This window comes from Sinocyclocheilus grahami, unplaced genomic scaffold, assembly GCF_001515645.1.
Source record: "Sinocyclocheilus grahami isolate Dianchi unplaced genomic scaffold, SAMN03320097.WGS_v1.1 scaffold821.1, whole genome shotgun sequence".
NCBI classification, from domain to species: Eukaryota; Metazoa; Chordata; class Actinopteri; order Cypriniformes; family Cyprinidae; genus Sinocyclocheilus; species Sinocyclocheilus grahami.
Genome location: NW_015506000.1, coordinates 188,343 through 208,388, shown reverse-complemented (window position 1 = coordinate 208,388; position 20,046 = coordinate 188,343). Strand labels below are relative to the sequence as shown.

General features: G+C 38.0%; 1 protein-coding gene across 1 annotated transcript in view; it reads right to left on the bottom strand.

Moving 5' to 3' along the window:
* Nucleotides 1–20,046, bottom strand: part of LOC107562388 (DNA nucleotidylexotransferase-like) — an 81,895-nt gene that overhangs the window by 45,410 nt on the left and 16,439 nt on the right. Inside the window, exons 3-4 of the mRNA XM_016247016.1 lie at nucleotides 16,242–16,358; nucleotides 411–581 (exon numbers count right to left, since the gene is read on the bottom strand). Coding sequence (XP_016102502.1) covers nucleotides 411–581; nucleotides 16,242–16,358 — 288 coding nt within the window. The remainder of the gene's footprint in view (nucleotides 1–410; nucleotides 582–16,241; nucleotides 16,359–20,046) is intronic.

Here is a 20,046-nt window from a genome sequence, read left to right as displayed (position 1 = left end):
TTTTTACTTGTCTAGAAAATCCTTCTTGATTTAAGAATTTTAAGATATTTTGGCTGGAAACAAGACAAACAAATCTAAGTAAGAAAAGCATTGTTTGCAGTGTATAATGTCTTGATTTTGCTTTTAGAGTGAAATGTGACCCGGACACATTCTCAACAGGTTTGAGTTTCACCGTTTTATCTCCTACTCAACTTCTTCTTTTTTGCGAAATGTTGGGCTCTTCTCTTTCCAGACCATGTCTTGCTGCTTTCACCCTCAGGAAACCAATCAGCAGCTCTGTGAAAGTGTATCCGAGCCTCAGCAGGAGAAGAGCAGAGCTCGGCTCAGAGGTCAGCTGACTGCTGATGTGTGTAGTGTGAGATGAGAGAGACAGAGAGAGGTCTCAGCGGACCCTCGGGCTCGTACCGCACCTCTATGATGGCCCTGCTATGTTCTCCCAGGCAGGGCAGGAGCTGCGTCTCCTCCAGGCGTCGCAGGGCAGCGGGGAGGCTCTTGAGCACGGACGCGGCCCTCCGGAACGCCAGGCTCGGCCCCTGATTCCCAGAGAACTCCAGGTTCTCCGCCAGGACCTCCAACGCATCCTACAGCGGCAGACAGACGGAGATGATGTGTGAAGAACAGTCACTCAGTTATTAAAAGCTAATTGAGTTTAATTTTTAAAACGGCATAATATTACAAGTTCTTCCTTGTGTTTTCCAGACTTCAGCTGTCAAACAAACAGACACACGTCTCTGCTGAAATACTGCAGGGTCTTCAAATAAATGTGGCTGAATCTCATGAAAACATGTCCGAAATACATTTACATTACATTTAGTCATTTAGCAGACGCTAACAATATCACTATATAAGTCTCGGTTAGCCTAACGCAGTACACGTAGCAAGGTATATATATATATATATATATATATATACACACACACAAACAAAGAAAAACAAAGTAGATAGAACAGAAAAAATAGAAAGCTGCTATATATATACTGTATATATATTTTATATATAAAATAGAATAGAAAGAGCTAGAGTTAGAGGGTCATTTAACCACAAAATCAAAAGAAAACAAAATCATAATGGTCTTAAAATAAGCTTAAAATATTATGTAGAGACCCAAAAAGCAGATATATTCTGTCTGAATATATGTTTATAGAGCAATATCACTATATAAGTCTCGGTTAGCCTAACGCAGTACACGTAGCAAGGTATATATATATATATATACACACACACACAAACAAAGAAAAACAAAGTAGATAGAACAGAAAAAATAGAAAGCTGCTATATATATACTGTATATATATTTTATATATAAAATAGAATAGAAAGAGCTAGAGTTAGAGGGTCATTTAACCACAAAATCAAAAGAAAACAAAATCATAATGGTCTTAAAATAAGCTTAAAATATTATATAGAGACCCAAAAAGCAGATATATTCTGTCTGAATATATGTTTATAGAGCTTGAATAAAGTAACCAATTCGATTCAATTATAAAGCATAAAATATATAAAAAATTTACACACACACACACATAACTAAAGTTAACACCATAACATTATTTTTGCTACTTGAAATAAAATAAACTTTAACTGAAATATAGTAAAATATTTTTAATTCGATTTTAATTTCAATTTAATTTTATTTCAGTGATTTGGCAAAGCAAAATTAACTGAACTAATTAAAATTAAAATGAATTAAAATTAGATAGACTTATGTTTAAAAAAAAAAGATTAGACAAATAAAATAAAAAACGAATAAAATAAAAAAACAAATAGAATTTTTTTTTTATTAAATTAAAAAACTGAAATATTAGAAAAACTAACTAAACTATTGACATTTTTTAAATTTAAATGATCATAAAACACATTTCATCAAATATTTTGATAAATTACAATTTTAATAATATATTGTTTTAATGAGAATTTTAGGACAAAATGTGCTTAATAGTCATGACATAAATCTTTATAACAATATAATTTACTGATTTTGCTTTTAGGGTGAAATCCGACAGGAGCTGAAAAACTCACAAAAGCACCAAATAAAACACTGCTTTTGTCACTCATTCTTAAAATGATGCAATATTTTGAGTTTAAAAAATTTTGTAGTTTCCCAAGCTAAATTTACTGAACTAACTAAAACTAAAATGAAAACTATATAGACATATAAGTAAAAAAATAATAAAACTTTAACTAAAATTAAAATGATAGCCGAAAATATTATAAAAACTAATTAAAAATATCTCAATGACACTAAAATAACCCTGATATATATAAATTGTATATATATATATATATATATATATATATATAGGCACAGAGATGGTAAAGAATGACAGGTGGGCAGACAGGTGGAGATGAAGTGTGAAAAACACCGAAAATATGAAAATATGAAAATGTAAAAAGGTCAAATAAAAGGCAGCAGGAGTGAGGAAAACAAGGCAAGTTTATTTATACAGCACATTTCATACACAATGGTAATTCAAAGTGCTTTACATAAAAGGAAGTCAAGTAATCATGAAAAATAATCACAAAAATAAAACAAGGAATTTAAAAACTTTAAAAAATGATTTAAAATTCATTTAAAATGAATTTAAGACAGTTAAAAATAGAAAATGATTATACATAAAATACAGTGCAATACATAAAAGACAATCAGTAATCGTTTGCAATCAGTTCAGACATCGCACAGTTCTCATTCAATAAATGCACAGCTAAACAGATGAGTTTTGAGTCTAGATTTAAATGTGACTAATGTTTTAGCACATCTGATCTCTTCTGGAAGCTGATTCCAACTGCGGGCGGCATAATAACTAAAAGCAGACTCCCCTTGTTTTGTGTGAACCCTCGGTATTTCTAACTGACTCGATCCTAATGATCTGAGTAGTCTGTTAGGTTTATATTCAGTGAGCATATCTGCTATATATTTAGGTCCTAGGCCATTGAGTGATTTATAAACGAGTAAAAGTACTTTAAAATCAATCCTAAATATAACTGGAAGCCAGTGTAAGGACCTGAGGACTGGTGTAATATGCTCAGATTTTCTGGTTCTAGTCAGAATTCTGGCAGCAGCGTTCTGGATGAGCTGCAGCTGTCTAATGGTCTTCTTGGGAAGGCCGGTGAGGAGACCATTACAATAGTCCACCCTGCTGGTGATAAAGGCATGAACAAGTTTCTCCAAGTCTTGACTGGAAACAAAACATCTCATTCTTGCAATGTTTTTGAGATGATGCTGATTTAGTTTCAGCTTTGACATGACTACTGAGACTAAGATTCTCGACTTGACTTTTAGTTGTCAGACCCCTAGAGTCAAGGTATGCATTCACCTTGAGGACTTCATCTTTGTTTCCAAATGCAATGACTTCAGTTTTCTGAAAAAGAGAAAGTAAGTCAGGTGCAGGTTTACACAGGCTGCGCAGTGACCCGTGCCGGCGGCAGACGGCAATCAGAGCGTGTGCTGGCACTCTTTCCTCTGTATTCCTCCCATCATGCTGTGCTCCTGTGCCAGGACGTTTTCAGATGACCTCACAGCGACCCGGGGCTCTGTGATCAGTGGAGAGGAACCTGTCATTTTCCACTTGTTCACAAGCGTTTCCCTGAGGGCCGCGTGTGTGAGTGCACGTGTTCACACGCTACAACATCAGACACTGTATTAAAACAGAGATGAGCAACGGTGTGACACTGCCTTCGTTCATCCATTTCTTTAATGCACTCACAAAATTCCTCTTTTTTACAGATTAAACCAACCAGCATTTAAAAAATCACCTATTTCAGCTTAAAACCTTACATTTTTAGGTATAATTAACTCGGTTGCACAAGTGATTTCAACATTAAACCGACCTAAAAAAAAAAAAAACATCTAGCTGAACTTCATGTAACTTATTTTTAAAAAGTTGCAATTGATGAAAAAGTAATTTCACAACAATTATATATATATACAACAATGAAGATTATGAAACATTTACAGCTTCTATATAGAGTAACTAATTTATATTTTTATATATATATATACATATATAAATATAAATTGCATTAATCTGCTCAAAAGTACAGTAATAATACCATATTACAAAACCTGAAATAAATGTTTTCTATTTTAATTTTGTTTATTTATTTATGTATTCCTGTGATGGCAAAGCTGAAGTTTGGAGTAAGATTTTTTTTTTAAACAAAACCTCAGTGTGCATAACCAAGAAAAAAACACTTTTTAAACATTTAAAACACTAAACAATTCGCAAGTTCAGAGAACATTCAGAAATAAAGTTTTTTTTTAACTTTATGGTAACGCTACCTAAACGCGCTCAGAACATATTTTTATTAGCTGGACGTGTGCATGCGTTTCTAACTACAGCAGCCTGAAGGAAACTCTATCGCCCCCTCGAGTGCCGAGGTTTGTCAGTAGAATAACAGCTCACATTTAGTATGTACAACGAGCCGGTGTGAATCAATACATGCACCCGCTTTGTTTTCATGACATGACTGTGCCCAGACATATTTAAAAACCCTCCCGACCGTGACATACACGACACCCTTGACACGGCACACACACACACTCTCTCTTACACACACACACATACACACTCACACACACACACACACGCATGCACACACACACTCTCACTTACACACACACATACACACTCACACGCACACACACACACACACACACAGTACTGGTTAATGAGAACAGTGGGCCAGTAATGCCGAGGGTCACGGAATCAAGTCCTGCTGTGCTGTAAGAGTGTGTGTGTGTGTGTGTGCGTGCGTGCGTGCATGCGTGCGTGCGAGTGTGTGTGAGTGTGTATGTGTGAGAGAGAGTGTGTGTGTGTGTGTGTGTGTGTGTGTGTGTGTGTGTTTGTGTTTGAGCTCCTGCTGTGCTGTGTGTGTGTGTGTGTGTGTGTGCGGGTGTGCGTGTGTGTGTTTGAGCTCCTGCTGTGCTGTGTGTGTGTGTGTGTGTGTGTGCGGGTGTGCGTGTGTGTGTTTGAGCTCCTGCTGTGCTGTGTGTGTGTGTGTTTGAGCTCCTGCTGTGCTGTGTGTGTGTGTGTGTGTGTGTGTGTGTGTGTGTGTGTGTGTGTTTGAGCTCCTGCTGTGCTGTGTGTGTGTGTGTGTGTGTGTGTGTGTGTGTGTGTGTGTGTGTTTGAGCTCCTGCTGTGCTGTGTGTGTGTGTGTGTGTGTGTGTGTGTGTGTGTGTGTGTGTGTTTGAGCTCCTGCTGTGCCGAAGGAAACTCTGGAGCTCACGTCTCACTGAGAACTCAAGACGAGATCTGCAGCTTTAATGAAGACCTCCGAACACACATCTGCACTGTCTGCTACTATAATGGTGTGATATGATATTAGTATTGAGTGTATGATGAATGAGTGGGAGTCTCTGCAATAAGACTGTAAGATATTCTGTATTTGTTTGGTGAAGCCCACATGTTTAGCACACAAACGTCTGCAATGCTAAGTGTTGATTTTTTACTCATTGATTTTTTTCCCCCCAGCAGACACTTAAAATCAAACTCATATTCTGGGATATCTGAAGGTTAGTTTAAACCTCAGACCAAACACTATATATATAGTTTATATTTGTATTATTTTATTAATTTGTTCAAAAATTATCATTGCTCACCACAGCAGCATTTATTAGATGAAAAACCCAGTAAAAAACGCAATATTGTGAATTATTACAAAGAAAGAAAGAAAGAAAAGAATACTTAAGTTGGTCTATTATTATGGTATGATCTATTTCAGATAATCTCGCCTCTAAACGACACGTAAACTAACTGTGACCGGTTGCTTCAATCTGACAGATGGTCTCTCCTGCCTAGTGAGCCTAAATTAAGCCTAAATAACTGCAGAATGCACCAGATTTTACGCTTAAAACACTGGCTATGTGCTGGTAAACCTCTCCTGACTCCAGGGAAAATTTATTTCCAGTTTTGGAAAGTGGACTGAAGCGTTGACTTCACTACCAATCCTTTATTTATGTCAGAATGCATGTCTGAACGACTCCATAATGCACTCCTGAATCAATGAAGAACAGACAGACGCCCGACCTACTATATAGCCAGCACAACATGAACATATTTCACAGAGGAACTTTTAATTATGAGCACAGAACTGTAGAGCGGCTCTGAAAATAATGGGAAGACCGCAAAAAGGCTTTCCAGATGCTTTTTAATCCATGCAGCAGCACACACAATGACCGGCATATCTGCTGCTGCAAGATGTAAATACCAGCCATCAGACACATCCTGCATCGGATAACACCGTGCTTTAATGACTGTCCATGTGTGTTGGCTTTCAGTGTCGTTAAGAGAGATTGTTTCAGGAAAGTCCTTCCCTAGGCTGCTATCAGCACAGCTGTGGCACCAGAGGCCAAGAGATGAAAGCAAACATTCATGTCTATTTACACCCTGCACATTAAATCAGCCAGCATTCATTCACACACACGCTTTGCGGCGCGCTTGCACAGCGTGTCTGTCCGCGCAGCTACATACTGATTTATTGATTGATGTGGAGGCCTGGTAAAGATGGAGAGATGGAAACTAGAAAAGTAGAGTCTTCAAGAAACTAAGATGACAATTCAAGAAACAGAACGACAGAGAGAGGAAAAAAGACACACAGTAGCTTTATTTCAAAATTATTAAATATTTAAAAAATATCTCATAACAAAAAATATATATATATATATAATATAAATATATATATTATATTATAACAATTATTATTATTACAAATTTTAAATATTGTTGAAAATATTATATATGCACAATTATATAATTTTTTATTACAATTACTATTATAATTTTATAGACACTCATATATAATTTTATATATTATTATCATTACTACTACACAAAATAATAATATAATTAATAATAACATAATTATTAATATAATATTTTATTTTTACTATTTGATACTAAGTTGAACCAGTTCATTTAACTAGTGGTTTTTACAATGCATATTGCATAAAAATAAATTCAGAACCTTAGCAAACACATAACGTGGTAAAAAAGTATATCATAATAATATTTAATACATAACATATTAATTATATATACATAAACATATAAAAATTCAACAGCAAATAATAATAAACTATATTCATCATTATTTAACAATTTAATATATAAACATGCAAAAAAAAAATCAACCATTTAACCATAACAAAAATTCGACATTGCAACATAATAATAATAATAATAAATAACTATATATATTATTATTTAATAAGTTGCAACAAAACATGTTAAAAATCCTGCCAGAACAACCTAGCATCATATTGGCAATCTTTACATGCGCAAAGCCCGCTTACATTTTCTTTAGGACATTTAATTTTTAAGTTGTGGAGTGGTCTACCAATATCTATCAGATCGTCTACCTCTGTAAACATGTTTAAAACCCATCTTAAGACATATGCTGGACAAACAGGCAAAATTCCAGGTGAAGGCTGTGCGGAGTCAGATGGATATCGGTGACTCTGGGGAGCTGGGAAAAGCCGTGTGATTGACATTCACTGGATGTGTTTATGTGGATTCATCACGCTCACGGGCCGCAGTGTTTCTGACACCTGCACACCTGTTACGTGACACCAGACACCTGCAGGCTGATCTCTCCTCACTCTCGCCTCACCATCAGCCGAAACGCCCAACTTCACATCAGCGGCATGAAAAACAACACTGTTCCATTTCAATTATGCAGAGTGTGGACAAACCAAATAAAACATGTTCTTTAAACAATAATTGAACCTCTTAACTGTCACAAATTAGAGCAATCTATCTTTCTGAAACTGAATTGAAAAAGTTATGACCAGTCTTGAGGGGGAAAAAAAAAAACAGATGACTAATTTTTTAAGACTAGTGTAAGAAGTTAATGCAACCGACATATTATTGCTCCAGTGAAAGCATTTCAACAAATGAAAGTGTAAAAAAGGTACAGAAATTTACGTTTACTTGAAGAAATGCACTGTGCTATGTTTTTGTTTTTGTATTAAATAAATATTTTACTAAATATATGTGTCCCTGCAGCACAAAAGCAGTGTTGAGTCGCTGGGGGATATTTGTAGCAATAGCCAACAATACATTGTATGGGTCACAATTATACATTTCTCTTTTATGCCAAAAATCATTAGGATATTAAGTAAGGATCATGTTCCATGAAGATATTTAGTAAATTTCCTACCGTAAATACATCAAAACTTAATTTTTTATTAGTAATATGCATTGCTAAGAACTTCATTTGGACAACTTTAAAGGCAATTTTCTCAATATTTAGATTTTTTTTTTTTGCACCCTCAGATTCCAGATTTTTAAAAATTAGAAAATCATGAAAAAGGTCAATATTTTTTGTCACTCATTTCAGAAAGTGAAACCCATATATTATATAGATTCATTACACACAGAGTGAAATATTTCAAGCCTTTATTTCTTGAAATTTTGATGATTATAGCTTACAGATAATGAAAACCCAAAATTCAGTGTCTCAGAAAATTTGAATATTGTGAAAAAGTTCAATATGGGAAAATCATGGTGTCACACCCAAATCAGCTATTTACCTCAGAACACCTGCAAAGGTTTCCTGAGCCTTTAAATGGTCTCTCAGTCTGGGTCAGTAGGCTACACAATCATGGGGAAGACTGCTGATCTGACAGTTGTCCAGAAGATAGTCATTGACACCCTTCACAAGGAGGGTAAGCCATAAAAGTTAATTGCTAAAGAAGCTGGTTGTTCACAGAGTGCTGTATCCAAGCATATTCATAGAAAGTTGAGTGGAAGGAAAAAGTGTGGTAGGAAAAGGTGCACCAGCAAGAATTTGAGAGAGCTTCACAAGGAGTGGACTGAGGCTGGTGTCAGCGCATCAAGAGCCACTACGCACAGACGAGTCCTAGACATGGGCTACAAATGTTGCATTCCTCGTGTCAAGCCACTCCTGAACCAGAGACAACATCAGAAGCATCTTACCTGGGCTGTGGAGAAAAATAACTGGACATTCACTGGATGTGTTTATGTGGATTCATCACGCTCACGGGCCGCAGTGTTTCTGACACCTGCACACCTGTTACGTGACACCAGACACCTGCAGGCTGATCTCTCCTCACTCTCGCCTCACCATCAGCCGAAACGCCCAACTTCACATCAGCGGCATGAAAAACAACACTGTTCCATTTCAATTATGCAGAGTGTGGACAAACCAAATAAAACATGTTCTTTAAACAATAATTGAACCTCTTAACTGTCACAAATTAGAGCAATCTATCTTTCTGAAACTGAATTGAAAAAGTTATGACCAGTCTTGAGGGGGAAAAAAAAAAACAGATGACTAATTTTTTAAGACTAGTGTAAGAAGTTAATGCAACCGACATATTATTGCTCCAGTGAAAGCATTTCAACAAATGAAAGTGTAAAAAAGGTACAGAAATTTACGTTTACTTGAAGAAATGCACGTTTTTGTTTTTTTGTTTTTGTATTAAATAAATATTTTACTAAATATATGTGTCCCTGCAGCACAAAAGCAGTGTTGAGTGATATTTGTATATTTGTAGCAATAGCCAACAATACATTGTATGGGTCACAATTATACATTTCTCTTTTATGCCAAAAATCATTAGGATATTAAGTAAGGATCATGTTCCATGAAGATATTTAGTAAATTTCCTACCGTAAATACATCAAAACTTAATTTTTTATTAGTAATATGCATTGCTAAGAACTTCATTTGGACAACTTTAAAGGCAATTTTCTCAATATTTAGATTTTTTTTTTTTGCACCCTCAGATTCCAGATTTTTAAAAATTAGAAAATCATGAAAAAGGTCAATATTTTTTGTCACTCATTTCAGAAAGTGAAACCCATATATTATATAGATTCATTACACACAGAGTGAAATATTTCAAGCCTTTATTTCTTGAAATTTTGATGATTATAGCTTACAGATAATGAAAACCCAAAATTCAGTGTCTCAGAAAATTTGAATATTGTGAAAAAGTTCAATATGGGAAAATCATGGTGTCACACCCAAATCAGCTATTTACCTCAGAACACCTGCAAAGGTTTCCTGAGCCTTTAAATGGTCTCTCAGTCTGGGTCAGTAGGCTACACAATCATGGGGAAGACTGCTGATCTGACAGTTGTCCAGAAGATAGTCATTGACACCCTTCACAAGGAGGGTAAGCCATAAAAGTTAATTGCTAAAGAAGCTGGTTGTTCACAGAGTGCTGTATCCAGCATATTCATAGAAAGTTGAGTGGTAGGAAAAGGTGCACCAGGAAGAATTTGGGGAGCTTCACAAGGAGTGGACTGAGGCTGGTGTCAGCGCATCAAGAGCCACTACGCACAGACGAGTCCTAGACATGGGCTACAAATGTTGCATTCCTCGTGTCAAGCCACTCCTGAACCAGAGACAACATCAGAAGCATCTTACCTGGGCTGTGGAGAAAAATAACTGTACAGTTGCTCAGTGGTCCAAAGTCCTCTTTTCACATGAAAGTAAATTTTGAATTTCATTTGGAAATCCAGGTCCCAGAGTCTGGAGGAAGAGTGGAGAGGCACAGAAACCATGTTGCTTGAAGTCCAGTGTGAAGTTTCCACAGTCAGTGATGATTTGGGCTGCCATGTCATCTGCTGGTGTTGGTCCACTGTGTTTTCTGAAGAAACCTTTGCAGGTGTTTTGAGGTAATTAGCTGATTAGGGTGTGACACCATGACTTTCCAATATTGAACTTTTTCACAATGTTCTAATTTTCTGAGACACTGAATTTTGGGTTTTCATTATCTGTAAGCCATAATCATCTAAATTTCAAGAAATAAAGGCTTGAAATATTTCACTCTATGTGTAATGAATCTATATAATATATGGGTTTCACTTTCTGAAATGAGTGACAAAAAATATTGAACTTTTTCATGATATTCAATTTTTTTAGATGTACCTGTAGTTGTATCTCAGCCAAATATTGTCAGATCCTAACAAACCATACATCAACGGAAATATTATTTATTCAGCTTTCAGCTGAAAAAATTGACCTTTATGACTGGTTTTGTGATCCAGGGTCACATTTAAGAACCTAAAATTGCAATAAAATCAAAGTGATATATCTAGTTATGTTCCTAAATGTAAGCTGATATTACAACAATTGATATTTTGTTTAGGTGCTATACCAAAAACAGCCACCGGGTGACACCCAAACTCACTGAATTTTGTAATGCATTTTCCTTAATTTTTTATTTATACTTATTTTAATATTCCCTTTAATTTATACATTTCTGTCACAATATTACTTCTTTTTGAACACAGATGTTAAAATGCACTATCCGAACGCTTTGGAAAACAAACCTAAGCCTGGTCTATTTTTAAAGAAGACAAGTGAAAGCATTTCAAAAAATGGAAATGTAAAAAAACGTTATATAAGTTTAAGTTTACTGTAAATAAATGCACTGTACAAAAATGTTTTATTCTCAAAATGTTCCAAATTTGAAGTTGACGTCACTAAAAAAATCGAGGTTCCTGAGAGTTTTTGTTTAGATGCTCTACCAAAAACAGCAAATATGCATTTTCCTTTCACAAACTTTGCAGTTGTAGATAATAAAGACATATTTTTATATGCAAGCTGTAGTGTGCGGGATCCTCATTCTTCTTTTTTCTACAAGATTGTCTTTTTTGATCCTACGCACCTATGCATTATTGTCAGGTGTGCATGACCCTTGTACTAGTTTTCCATTTCCATGGTATCGCTATGTCTGGTTTCAAAACGATATTCACAGGATGAATTTTGAGTGTTTAAGCTTTCAAATGATATCTAATTTAGTGATGACTGCTCAAATTGTGTTCTATTGTGATAGGGGAAAAAATCCCCAATGCATTTATATGCACGATGCATGTCAACAAATGCTCAACCGCCTCAATAAAACACGCTGAAGGTAGAAAATTTGATGCAGCATTTAGATAATATAGAAATATCTAAGGACTAAAATGCACACATATGATATCTGTAGCCTAAACAAAACAGATTATATCTCTCACAAACACCCTGAGCTCCTCTCATCTCAACCTGCTGTCCTTCAGCTCAATCATTATTCTCAATAATGTGTTTGCATTGCAGGTGTTTTTCTCTCCTGGCAATAGACAATCAAGTCTCCGTTTTTCATTAAAATATCATATTTGCCAGTGAAATACAGAAGAGATTTTAATCTGTGCTCTCGGTTACGGTTCACCTCGCCCTGTCAGTCTTTGGTGTTTTTCTCTTTCATCATAATTGATTTATTAACGTTGCTGATCGCAAAATACGAGTCTCCGCAAATGTCAAATCTGAAACAAAGCATATTCTTACACTGTTTTTCTCTGGATTAATGTTCAAAGCACCACAACACATCAGCTGTAATAATCAGCGAGCGACGCCTCGTGCATCCAAAAGCTCTTAAACCTCCAGCGTTTGTCAGTCTAATTCTGGCACTGAACACACACAGAAAGTTTAGCAGTTCTGGCAGCGTCTCAAGAGTTGCTTGTCATTTTCTTCACAGAAGCTCAAGGTGTTTATGTTCGAGCATCAAATAAATATTTAAAGCAGAACATGACTGAAGTTTTGCTCGACAACTGATAACAGGCCTGTAACCTTCAAAGCACAAATCACAAGACAAAACAAAGGCCGTCTGGCGGTTACGCCTGAGTTTCCACATCTTGTGAAAAAATAAAAACATCTGCATGTGTTTATCTTCATTTGACTAGACTAAATCTTTCCTATTTTTCACCTCTATGTCCATGAGTAATGCCAGAAACACACACTACAATTTTGCCATCTGAGACTAAATTCATAGATTGTGAAAGAAAAATGTATTAAAGATAAGATAAACCACTTAGCAACACCCTGGTAACCATTTAGAACACTCTAGCAACCGCTTAGCAACACCCTGGCACCCACAACACCCTGGAAACCACCTAGCAATGCCTTGGTAACCACCCAGAACATCCAAGTAACCATTTAGCAACACCCTAGTATAGGGTTGCCATCCCATATTTAGAGCTAAAATTATGAGTCCCGTATCTAATTAATACGGTACGTGATTTGTCCCATATTTTACATAGGCCTATACATAGCTGACTAAACACATAAGGATACAGTGTGGAGAATATTAATAGCAAATAAAAAAGAAATCAATCTCACAATAAGTAGTACAGAAACTCATCTGTGCTATATTTTAGCATCTTTGTTTGCAATTTGCTAGCAATTCCCTGGTAACCACCTAAAACACCCTAGTAACAACTTAGCAACTTCCAGGCAGCCACCAACAACACTGTAGAAACCACTTAGCAATGCCCTGGTGACCACTCAGAATACCCTAGCAGCCCCTTAGCAACATTCTGGCACCCAAAACACCCTAGAAACCGCCTAGCAATTCCCTGGTAACCACCTAAAACACCCTAGTAACAACTTAGCAACTTCCTGGCAGCCACCAAAAACACTGTAGAAACCACTTAGCAATGCCCTGGTGACCACTCAGAATACCCTAGCAACCCCTTACCAACATTCTGGCACCCAAAACACCCTAGAAACCGCCTAGCAATTCCCTGGTAACCACCTAAAACACCCTAGTAACAACTTAGCAACTTCCTGGCAGCCACCAAAAACACTGTAGAAACCACTTAGCAATGCCCTGGTGACCACTCAGAATACCCTAGCAACCCCTTACCAACATTCTGGCACCCAAAACACCATAGAAACCGCCTAGCAATTCCCTGGTAACCACCTAAAACACCCTAGTAACAACTTAGCAACTTCCTGGCAGCCACCAAAAACACTGTAGAAACCACTTAGCAATGCCCTGGTGACCACTCAGAATACCCTAGCAACCCCTTACCAACATTCTGGCACCCAAAACACCCTAGAAACCGCCTAGCAATTCCCTGGTAACCACCTAAAACACCCTAGTAACAACTTAGCAACTTCCTGGCAGCCACCAAAAACACTGTAGAAACCACTTAGCAATGCCCTGGTGACCACTCAGAATACCCTAGCAACCCCTTACCAACATTCTGGCACCCAAAACACCCTAGAAACCGCCTAGCAATTCCCTGGTAACCACCTAAAACACCCTAGTAACAACTTAGCAACTTCCTGGCAGCCACCAAAAACACTGTAGAAACCACTTAGCAATGCCCTGGTGACCACTCAGAATACCCTAGCAACCCCTTACCAACATTCTGGCACCCAAAACACCCTAGAAACCGCCTAGCAATTCCCTGGTAACCACCTAAAACACCCTAGTAACAACTTAGCAACTTCCTGGCAGCCACCAAAAACACTGTAGAAACCACTTAGCAATGCCCTGGTGACCACTCAGAATACCCTAGCAACCCCTTACCAACATTCTGGCACCCAAAACACCCTAGAAACCGCCTAGCAATTCCCTGGTAACCACCTAAAACACCCTAGTAACAACTTAGCAACTTCCTGGCAGCCACCAAAAACACTGTAGAAACCACTTAGCAATGCCCTGGTGACCACTCAGAATACCCTAGCAACCCCTTACCAACATTCTGGCACCCAAAACACCCTAGAAACCGCCTAGCAATTCCCTGGTAACCACCTAAAACACCCTAGTAACAACTTAGCAACTTCCAGGCAGCCACCAAAAACACTGTAGAAACCACTTAGCAATGCCCTGGTGACCACTCAGGATACCCTAGCAGCCCCTTAGCAACATTCTGGCACCCAAAACACCCTAGAAACCGCCTAGCAATTCCCTGGTAACCACCTAAAACACCCTAGTAACAACTTAGCAACTTCCAGGCAGCCACCAAAAACACTGTAGAAACCACTTAGCAATGCCCTGGTGACCACTCAGGATACCCTAGCAGCCCCTTAGCAACATTCTGGCACCCAAAACACCCTAGAAACCGCCTAGCAATTCCCTGGTAACCACCTAAAACACCCTAGTAACAACTTAGCAACTTCCTGGCAGCCACCAAAAACACTGTAGAAACCACTTAGCAATGCCCTGGTGACCACTCAGAATACCCTAGCAACCCCTTACCAACATTCTGGCACCCAAAACACCCTAGAAACCGCCTAGCAATTCCCTGGTAACCACCTAAAACACCCTAGTAACAACTTAGCAACTTCCTGGCAGCCACCAAAAACACTGTAGAAACCACTTAGCAATGCCCTGGTGACCACTCAGAATACCCTAGCAACCCCTTACCAACATTCTGGCACCCAAAACACCCTAGAAACCGCCTAGCAATTCCCTGGTAACCACCTAAAACACCCTAGTAACAACTTAGCAACTTCCAGGCAGCCACCAAAAACACTGTAGAAACCACTTAGCAATGCCCTGGTGACCACTCAGAATACCCTAGCAGCCCCTTAGCAACATTCTGGCACCCAAAACACCCTAGAAACCGCCTAGCAATTCCCTGGTAACCACCTAAAACACCCTAGTAACAACTTAGCAACTTCCTGGCAGCCACCAAAAACACTGTAGAAACCACTTAGCAATGCCCTGGTGACCACTCAGAATACCCTAGCAACCCCTTACCAACATTCTGGCACCCAAAACACCCTAGAAACCGCCTAGCAATTCCCTGGTAACCACCTAAAACACCCTAGTAACAACTTAGCAACTTCCTGGCAGCCACCAAAAACACTGTAGAAACCACTTAGCAATGCCCTGGTGACCACTCAGGATACCCTAGCAACCCCTTAGCAACATTCTGGCACCCAAAACACAATGGAAACCGCCTAGCAATTCCCTGGTAACCACCTAAAACACCCTAGTAACAACTTAGCAACTTCCTGGCAGCCACCAAAAACACTGTAGAAACCACTTAGCAATGCCCTGGTGACCACTCAGGATACCCTAGCAACCCCTTAGCAACATTCTGGCACCCAAAACACAATGGAAACCGCCTAGCAATTCCCTGGTAACCACCTAAAACGCCCTAGAAACTACTTTGTACAAGCAAACACAACTCATATTTTCTTGAAAACATGTAAAAGTCTTGTTATGTCTGAGAGGACAGTTTCTAAAAGCAAATAATCCTTTGCAATGGTCTCACAGTGTACAGCTGAAGCAGCTAATGCGCGTGTTAATGAGGACGTGTGTGTGTGTGTGTGTGTGTGGTTCGGCCCCCTTCTGTTCTGTCCATACTGTGCTGCAAGTGGGCCAAAGCTTAAAATAACTCAGGAGCACTGTGATCTTAGTTTTAAAATAATATCTCAGTGTCCTTTACGATGTTGGAGTTTGATGAGCATCACACATGTGTGTTTGTACTCACTGTAAAGATCTTATTGTGGTTGTTCAATGTCGTTCGTCTCTGGCAAGCATACGGAGACACAGCAGACTCAGGTTTGGCTGACGGATGTGCACACGACCTCTGATGCACAGCGGGATTCTGCTCATAAACAAACACAGAGAGAGAGAGACATAATTAAATCAGATAATGTACAGTCAATATTAGATGAATATAATCAATTGGCACAAACCAGTTCACAAAGCCTCTCAATATTTAATACATATAGAATAATTTTGCCATACTTAGTTTTATTATTGGTGTTTGCTAAAACAAGTAATTCACAGCAAAGCCCTAGCAACCACCTAGAATAACCTAGCTCCTGCACAGCAACATCCTAGCAACCACATGCCAGCATCCTGGCAACCACCCAGATCACACTAAAAAAATAGTAATCCCAAAGCAACCACTCACAACACCCTAGCTACCACCTAGAAATGCCCTAGACCACTCAGAACATCTTAGATCTTACATAACATCTTACATAGCAAAGCCCTAGCAACTACATAGAGTACCCTAGCAACTGCATAGCAACATCCAGGCAACAAAGTAAGGCCACTCACAAAACTCTAGCTACCACCAAGCAATGCCCTAGTAACCATCCAGAACACCCTAGCAACTATAGAATAATTTTGCCATACTTAGTTTTATTATTGGTGTTTGCTAAAACAAGTAATTCACAGCAAAGCCCTAGCAACCACCTAGAATAACCTAGCTCCTGCACAGCAACATCCTAGCAACCACATGCCAGCATCCTGGCAACCACCCAGATCACACTAAAAAAATAGTAATCCCAAAGCAACCACTCACAACACCCTAGCTACCACCTAGAAATGCCCTAGACCACTCAGAACACCTTAGAAACGACATAGCAAAGCCCTAGCAACTAAATAGAGTACCCTAGCAACTGCATAGCAACATCCAGGCAACCACTCAGATCACCCTAAAAATGACAAAGTAAGGCCACTCACAAAACTCAAGCTACCACCAAGCAATGCCCTAGTAACCATCCAGGACACCCTAGCAACGGCACAATATCCTGGCAACCACATAGTAACACCCTAGCAACCACCCAAAATACCCTAGCAATGCCCTGGTAACCACCCAGAACACCTTAGAAATTACATAGCAAAGCCCTAGCAACCACCCATATAGTAACAGACATAGTAATGCCTAAGTAACCACTCACAACCTCCTGCTGCACGATTATGACATAAATCATAATTGTCGATTATTCCCTTGAAATTGTAATTTCGATTATTAATTACGATTATCACAATTTACATTGAATGATGATTATACCATTGTTTGATGCAACTGCATGCCGTATTTTATATGAAAATAAACGAGCTGAAAACACTCTAACGGAAAAACCTTTAGTGCTTTTCTATAGTTTTAAGCCTTAAATGTCAACTATACATCGGATTGGTTTCTTCTTTAAATTATAAAAAAAGTAAAAATATGAATGGTATTATAATGTTATACTAAAACTAAAATTAAAATAATGGGAAAAAACCCTTAAGATAACACGTAGAAAGAAAAAAACACATTTTAAGCGTGCAGAATAACATAAGTGGACTTTGAACGATTAATTGCCGCTTTGAACGATTACGTAATTGTGGCATCCATAATTGTAATCGCGATTAGAAATTCGATTAATTGTGCAGCCCTAACCCTAGTAACCACGCAGAACACTCTATAAACTGCATAAAAACATCATGACAACCAGAGAGCAAGCACTCAAAATACCCTAGAAATGCCTTGGCAACCACCTAGAACACAATAGAAATGAAATAGCAATTCCCTAGCAACCACCCATAACACCCTATAAACTGCATAGCAACATCCTGGCAACCATCCAGATTACCCTAAAAATTACATAGTAATGCCTAAGCAACCACCTAGCAACACCCTAGTAACCACCCAGAACACCTTAGAAGCTGCATAGCAACACCATAGCAACCACCAAGAATACCCAAGCAACTGCAAAGCCATATCATGGCAACCACATAGCAACATCCTAGTAACTACCCAGAAACCCTAAAAACCACCAAGCAAAGCCCCGGTAACCACCTAGAACACCTTAGAATGACATAGCAATTCCCTAGCAACCACCTACCACATCCTAGCATGACGGCGGGATCTTTTGCGTGGTAAACACTCAGATTACCGTCAGAAAATGTGCGAGTGTGGTTAACAAATGTTTGTCACAGAAACGGCACGATAACGACAGGAAGCATCAGAATCAATTACAGCTTTATGATTTACAATTACAGCCATAAAGACTACAGCAGCTCCAGTTCAGCCCTCATGAATTGCCGTTTGATTTAGGCGCTGAAATTTTCACCCCCCTTCCGACTCACTAAAGGATTGCAGCTGTAATGTCAGCTCTCTGGGAGTAATTGTTAGATGCGATGGGAGTCTGCACCCATGAAAATGACCTGCGCAATCATCTCGGCACATTGCGATAATGGCCGATTCAGAGATTCAGCAGGGAAAGCGAATGCTAACACGCTGTTCTGACCGCCAGCTATTTTAGAGGCATCACGGATCTGAATGAAAAGAGGCCTGATATCTTCACTCCCCTCCAGCAAAAGCATCGAGCGCTCAGAAGTGAGAAAAATCAGAGCCATTATTCGCCGTCAGGGGCATCACCTCCTTCACAAGCATAAAGAGTCTGTATATAATGCCTGTATTATGACTGTTTCAGGGTAAATCAGAAGCTAATCTGGGTTCTTTTTCCTCATTATGTTATGATAGTTAAAGGCACTTTCTGATTTAATTTCCCTTCCCATGAAACCAGACCTCACTGTGGGTCTTCACATGCCTTTTCACTGCCACTCAGACCAAAATATTCATTTCCAATGTCTAAAAAAAATCTCAGTTTTCTCCTAGACAGCGGTAAGACTACACAGAGAGAAAATGGAGACTCAACAAGGTCTCAAACGGCTCAGATTTGCCAAGTATGAAATCCAAAGTCAAATATTTCCCATCAAATTCACATCTGAGACAAAGCTGATTTTCAGTCCTGATCTATTACACATCTCTGCATTTTGAAAAATAAATAAAATACTTTTATCTGATTTACAAAAAAAGGCCTGATATTACCTAATTTGATGACATTTTGATTCAAATATATTAATCTAGTAAATATAATAAAATACATTTATATAATAAATCTTTCCTTAATTTAGATTTTTCAAGTTGTATATAAAAACTTAAACTTAAAACTTACTCAAATTACTAAAACTGAAATACAAATTAATTAAAGATAAATGTACATATTTAAAAAATAACAAAAATGACAAAACACATATTACTAAAACTTAAACTAAATTAAAAAGTTTAAGTGATAACTACTAAAATGGAAGAAAAAGTGAATTAAAGATAAATATAAATAATAAAAAAATTATAAAAATGACAAAAGCACAAAAAGAATACTAAAGCTTAAACTAAAATTAAAAATGTAATTACTAAAGTTACTAAAATGGAAATAAAAATGAAAATATTAAAATAACAAAGACATTTTTTTAAATATGTTAATAGATCTGAAAAAATTAAATATAAATATATTAGATGAAACAAATAGATGGATGGATAGATGATGGATGGATGGATGGATGGATGGATGGATGGATGGATGGATGGATGGATGGATGGATGGATGGATGGATGGATGGATGGATGGATGGATGGATGGATGGATGGATGGATGGATGGATGGATGGATGGATGGATGGATGGATGGATGGATGGATGGATGGATGGATGGATGGATGGATGGATGGAT